Source organism: Symphalangus syndactylus, chromosome 10 (genome assembly GCF_028878055.3).
Source record: "Symphalangus syndactylus isolate Jambi chromosome 10, NHGRI_mSymSyn1-v2.1_pri, whole genome shotgun sequence".
In the NCBI taxonomy this organism is placed as follows: domain Eukaryota; kingdom Metazoa; phylum Chordata; class Mammalia; order Primates; family Hylobatidae; genus Symphalangus; species Symphalangus syndactylus.
In genome coordinates, this window is record NC_072432.2 from 29,766,328 (window position 1) to 29,772,139 (window position 5,812).

The following is a 5,812-nucleotide window of genomic DNA, read 5'->3' on the forward strand; positions in this document are numbered from 1 at the left end:
GTTAAATAAGGAGTTCTGAGCTCTCCAAGATACCATTTTTGAACTGAAGTGACCTAAAAGAACAGTGGGTTTAAAAACAATCTTAAAAAGGTTCTATTCCAAGGAACTAGAATACCAAGGTTTCTATCCTGTGAAACTTGCTGATGTAAAGGAGATACTATAATAAGGATCAAAGGGATATTAAAGTTTCAGATAGAAGGGCCATTCCTCCCAAACTACCCTGAAGTCTCAGCCCACAAAGAGAAGGACATTATGCTCCAATGCAGCGGTAGAGCTGTCACCAAAAAAATTCTAGCCATTAGTGACCACCAATTATTTCTTCAGAAAAAGTAACCCACTGGCTGGGTGCGGTGGCTCGCACCTTAACACCAGCACTTTGGGAGGCAGAGGTGGGCGGATCACCTGAGGTCGGCAGTTTGAGACCAGCCTGACCAACATGGAGAAACCTCGTCTCTACTAAAATATACAAACTTAGCCGGGCATGGTGGCGCGTGCCTGTAATCCCAGCTACTTGGGAGGCTGAGGCAGGAGAATCACTTGAACCTGGAAGGCAGAGGGTGCGGTGAGCTGAGATCGTGCCATTGTACTCCAGCCTAGGCAACAAGAGAGAAACTCTGTCTCAAAAAAAAAAAAAAACCAAACCGAACCAAAAACAAACAAGCAAACAAAACAAGAAAAAGTAATCTGCTAAAAATTACGGGGTCGGCCGGGCGCGGTGGCTCACGCTTGTAATCCCAGCACTTTGGGAGGCCGAGGTGGGCGGATCACGAGGTCAGGAGATCGAGACCACGGTGAAACCCTGTCTCTACTAAAAATACAAAAAATTAGCCGGGCGTGGTGGCGGGCGCCTGTAGTCCCAGCTACTCGGAGAGGCTGAGGCAGGAGAATGGCGTGAACCCGAGAGGCGGAGCTTGCAGTGAGCCGAGATTGCGCCACTGCACTCCAGCCTGGGCGACAGAGCGAGACTCCGTCTCAAAACAAAAAACAAAAAACAAAACAAAAAAAACTACGGGTCCCCAAATACCACACAGAAACAAAATCTGTATACTAACACATTACAACAGAAAAAAAATCATACATACAGCAAGTCTTTCCATTTTTATTACTCAAAAAAGTTTCATTTTTTTTATTTAGCTTTCTGACTCTGTGCTTGTGCCTTCAACACTTTCACAACGATTTTCTGCTCCTCGATAAGGAAAGCACGCTTGATCCTAGAAAGGAAAATACCAAATTAATCGTTTCTTTAAAATGAACTTCATTTTTTATTTAGCACAGAGAAGGCAAACATGGTAAAGAACTAACCGAAGCAATCAGGGAACCCAGGAAACTATAGGATACACAAATATAGAGTAAAACCTAAAAGCTGAAATTCATTTAAAGCAGGATAATCCTTCAATTTCATGCCAGTAGTTATCTGTCCTCCTTCTAAGTCAAGATAAACTATAAAGTCATCCCCACAGGAGACCACTTACGAGAGCCCTAATTTATTGTTAGCATCCAGGAATAGTGGTATTTCTTGATTTGCAAAATGTCTTAGAATATTTTAACCATATTTTTGAAAATTCCCAGTAAAAAACAACACAGAAGGGGCTATGTGCTAGGAACCTAAAAGGTAAAGGGATATTAGCAAGAGACACCTCACCAAGAGTAAGGATTTTAGAACCTGTTTACGGCCAACTCCACCACACACTGGCTGCACGCTGGACAAGCAACCTTCTCTATATTAAGGCACAAAATAGTTTCACATCTATTTAACAGGGAGTTTATGAAGATTAAATTTGGAAAGATTTTCTAGACTTTGAACCTCCACTAGGAGTGCATTTTATGGATCACTATCATTACAGTGTTGCACAGGACCTAGCAAAAAGCAGGTCTCCCTAGCATTTGTTAAATCAGAGTTACCGCCAGAGGTAAAGCACTCCTCTTGCTTCAACTTAAACCTTCCCCCACCCCACTTCCCATTGGTAAACCTGGTTATCAAACCCTAGCCTCAAAACTCTGGGTTTTGTAATTTCTTCAAATCTCCCCCATGTGATCCTATCAGAGACACATACAACTGAGTCATTTAAAAATTCTCTTAACTTACTCAAAGCACAGACCACATGCAGACCTGCTCAGCATCACAGCTAACAATGCTAATTTCTAGGCTATCATGTAAACCTAAATTCAAATCTTCAGGAGATCAGGCCCGAGAATTTGTATTTTTAATAAATGTGCCCATCTGATTTTGTGTTCAGCAAAGTTTTAGAACCAAAGACTGGGGACAAAAAGCCAAACTTCTTCAGCTTAAAACTCATGACTTATCTCCAATGTACACTTCCATTTCTCACCCACAATGTGACAGATCAGTCTGTACTTTTCTTGCCTGGAATGCCCTTTCTGCCTTTTGTCCAAAATTCACCCATCATTTAGGTTCCAACTCAAATGCCATTCCTAGTTATTTGCAAGTAATTTCTCCTTTAAACTTCAATCGTAGTTAAGCTTTGCTGTGTATCACAGAAGCTGTATTTATCCCCTATTTGTATTAATGTAGTACCTCTTACTGTTCTCTTACAAACTACCTCCTAAAATGCAGAATGAAGCCTACATTTGGTGTCAAAAGATTTGGCTTAAAAACTCAGCTAGGACTGGGCGCGGTGGCTTACACCTGTATTCCCAGCACTTTGGGAGGCCGAGGCTGACAGATCACGAGGTCAGGAGATCGAGACCATCCTGGCTAACACAATGAAACCTTGTCTCTACTAAAAATACAAAAAATCAGTCAAGTGTGGTGGCATGTGCCTGTAGTCCCAGCTATTCAGGAGGCTGAGGCAGGAGAATCGCTTGAACCCCGAAGGTGGAGGTTGCAGTGAGCCAAGATCACACCACTGGACTCCAGCCTGGGCTACACAGCGAGACTCTGTATCAAAATCAATCAATCAATAAAAGAATTAAGCTAATCTACCTTTTATTCTGTAAAGCCCCTCATAATCTGGCTTTTCTTTTTTTTTTTTTTTGAGACAGAGTTTCGCTTGTTTCCCAGGCTGGAGTGCAATGGCGCAATCTCAGCTCACCACAACCTCTGCCTCCCAGCTTCCAGCACTTCTCCTGCCTCAGTCTCTGAGTAGCTGGGATCACAGGCATGCGCCACCACGCCCAGCTACCTTTTTGTATTTTTAGTAGAGATGGGGTTTCTCCATGTTAGTCAGGCTGGTCTCAAACTCCCAACCTCAGCTGATCTGCCTGCCTCCGCCTCCCAAAGTGTTGGGATTACAGGCGTGAGCCACCGCACCGGGCCATAATCTGGCTTTTCTACCTTTGTTGTCCATCATCTCCTGCAACCCTATGCTCCAGGCACATGAGAATACACAACTCTTCTATTCCTACACTTTTAACACCTTCCACACTCCATCTATCTTTGTCCAAACCACTAACGGAGACTTTCTTACCCACCCCCCGAACAAAACCAAGTTCCTTTTAATCTCCACATCTAGCATAAATATGCCCCTAAATTATTACGCTAAGTATCATTTCCTGCTTTGTGCAGCATCAATTATCCATAAAGAAAGGGTTCTGAAGTATGCAACTGGTTTAAAATGAGTTGTTTCACCATTGTACTGATTAGCAGACAGTATAACACACACAATAATTTGCTAAAGAAAGCCCATTTAAGCATTTAACTTACCTGTCACGAACACATTTAGCACACATGGAACCACCATAGGCCCTGCTGACATGTTTCTTTGTTTTGGACAATCTCATAAGAACTTTAGGTCTTACAGCACGAACCTGCATAAGAAAAATATTAAGATTTTTGTGATGCTTTAACAGAAATTTTCCTAAATTTTGTTAAGTGTTAAGCGCAAGTTTAAAGTAGGTTACAAAGGGAAATGGTGTACTGATTTATCTGAAAGGCATTTCACTGCATTTCTCAGATTGGTTTAAGAAGTCTGTGTTCTTGGCAGATTTGGCTCATGAATGTTTAGTAATTCTCAACCCTCTTAGTGGTAACCTCTCCTTGATTCGTTCCATCGTCAAGGGATGAAAGCTCAGTAAGTTCAAGACTTGTTAGGCTGCACACAGTAAAAGGTACACTTACCCCTCGAAGTCTGCCTGGGCACACACCACATGCAGATTTTGGTGCTTTCCCAACCTTCTTGGTATAAAGGTAAACAATTCTATTACCAGGGGTTCGGGACCTAGAAAGTGAAACAGTCAATAATAGGTCAGCATTTTGTAGAGTAAATGACAATATATACTTAAAATTTTTAGAAATACTTACAGCCTAGTTTTGTTAGAGGCTGTATTGTAGGAAAGCCTACGTCGGTATGTCAAACGCTGGACCATTCTGAGTGCCTAAATTAAGAATAGAGTAACATCAAATCTTTCTATTGTGAAAGTAAATAAAATCTCAGAACAGTATCACGTGGTCTATTTCATTCACATACATATCCTTGTACGTAACACCCTTAAATTAAGATGTATTATTCCACGTTTTAAAACTACTTGTATTTAAAGGTGACTGATAAACAAGAGGCCAAGAATGTTAGCTTTCCTGATGGTAATCAAACGTGGCACTTCCTTAACATTCTGATGACCAGGCTCCTTACTCAAGAGTCTGATTTTGTTTGGAGTGGTGTCCAGAAAAGTGCTACGAGCCCAGTTGGAGAAACACTGCTTTAAACAAAGAGCACAAAAAGTGAGCTCTGAAGTCGAATCCTTACCTATGCCATTTATTGGGAATATACAGGGCAAGGAGTTAGCCTCCTTATCTCTAAAATGGGAATTCTGCCTACTTTATACAGCTGTCATTAGGATTAAACGACGTGAGCTATCCCTCCCAACACAATGCCTGGCACATATCTGGGTTCAATGTCTTGCCCTAAAGCACTACCTGCGTAAAGGCATACTCTTTAATACTAATTTTGATATTACACAAGTTTCTTTGGGTTATGGCACCTGCTTTCTTCCCACTTCTGGAAACATCGCGATGTTATTTAGCAAATCGGTTATAAAGATATGCATACGAGCAACTTCGTTAAGGGAACTACCCAACGTAAAACATAATCAATACTTGAACTAATTTAATCTTCCCATTCCACACCTTGTAACCACTTCGTTTGTTGTCACAAGCCTCTCACTAAAATTAAACTAAAACAGAACTACCAGACACCAAAACTTGACACGTAAAACCAGTGCGAGTGATTTATGAAGCCATTATTCTGTTTACATCTCCAAAAGCAAGACAGAAACTTCTCTCTCACTAACACACTTTTCTCTTCCTTGACATCGGCCTTGGAAGCAGAAGCCAAATAGCGAAACAACCACCCGAACTCGCCGGTCCCTGCCCTCCCAAAGACTGAGGACACGTAGAGGCGTGCTGTGAAAACGTGGATGTAAAATATGAAAACGGTCGGCGACTTCCCAGTCTCAAACCGCCAAACCACAACTCGTTTGTCTCCAAACGCTACACTTGGAATGCAGCAAAGTCCCGGTGGTGAGCTCTGGCTACTCACGGCTTTGGAGGGGCCACCAGGAACAAGGGATTTCCGAAGATCAAAGTGAGGAACTTCCTCACCACCAACCTCCCTGGTTGTGCCCCTTACCCCTACGCCAGCTCAAAGGACTGCTCCTGAGAGCTCTAGGCTTCCTCAGCTCCTCGGATGGCAGCCGATTGGGAAGGAAATATAGACAGGGAAAAGAGTACAACATCCATACCTGCAGCCAACGTCCCCGGAAGAGGAAGGAAAAAGCCTTTGCCAGTTCAAAGGTCAAATACAATTGCGCAGGACAGGAAGTTGCGTCAGAACCAGCGGCGTGGCGGAGAGGGCGT

At 42.7% G+C, this 5,812-nt stretch overlaps 1 protein-coding gene across 3 annotated transcripts; it reads right to left on the minus strand.

The window, feature by feature from the left end:
• Positions 1-1,079: 1,079 nt before the first annotated feature.
• On the minus strand, positions 1,080-5,807 carry RPL34 (ribosomal protein L34). 3 transcript variants are annotated; one of them, XM_055296778.2, is made up of 5 exons: positions 5,698-5,807; positions 4,262-4,335; positions 4,079-4,178; positions 3,665-3,768; positions 1,080-1,211 (listed from the first exon to the last, which is right to left on the minus strand). In XM_055296778.2, exons 2-5 carry the CDS (start codon positions 4,324-4,326, stop codon positions 1,127-1,129), a joined length of 354 nt encoding a protein of 117 aa, XP_055152753.1. In that variant the 5' UTR covers positions 4,327-4,335; positions 5,698-5,807; the 3' UTR covers positions 1,080-1,126. The 3 variants fall into 3 exon arrangements, with proteins under 3 accessions (XP_055152753.1, XP_063467182.1, XP_063467183.1); XM_063611112.1 differs by having other exon boundaries at positions 5,586-5,713; XM_063611113.1 differs by having other exon boundaries at positions 5,496-5,712.
• Positions 5,808-5,812: the final 5 nt, after the last annotated feature.

What these genes read in the sequence shown, in the direction of transcription:
- RPL34 (XM_055296778.2), bottom strand. Translation starts at nt 4,326, where the DNA reads ATGGTCCAGCGTTTGACATACCGACGTAGGCTTTCCTACAATACAGCC. An exon ending in GCCTCTAACAAAACTAGGCT is followed by an intron (nt 4,179 to 4,261) that starts GTAAGTATTTCT and finishes TTCACTTTCTAG; the next exon opens with GTCCCGAACCCCTGGTAATA. An exon ending in GCTAAATGTGTTCGTGACAG is followed by an intron (nt 1,212 to 3,664) that starts GTAAGTTAAATG and finishes TTTCCTTTCTAG; the next exon opens with GATCAAGCGTGCTTTCCTTA.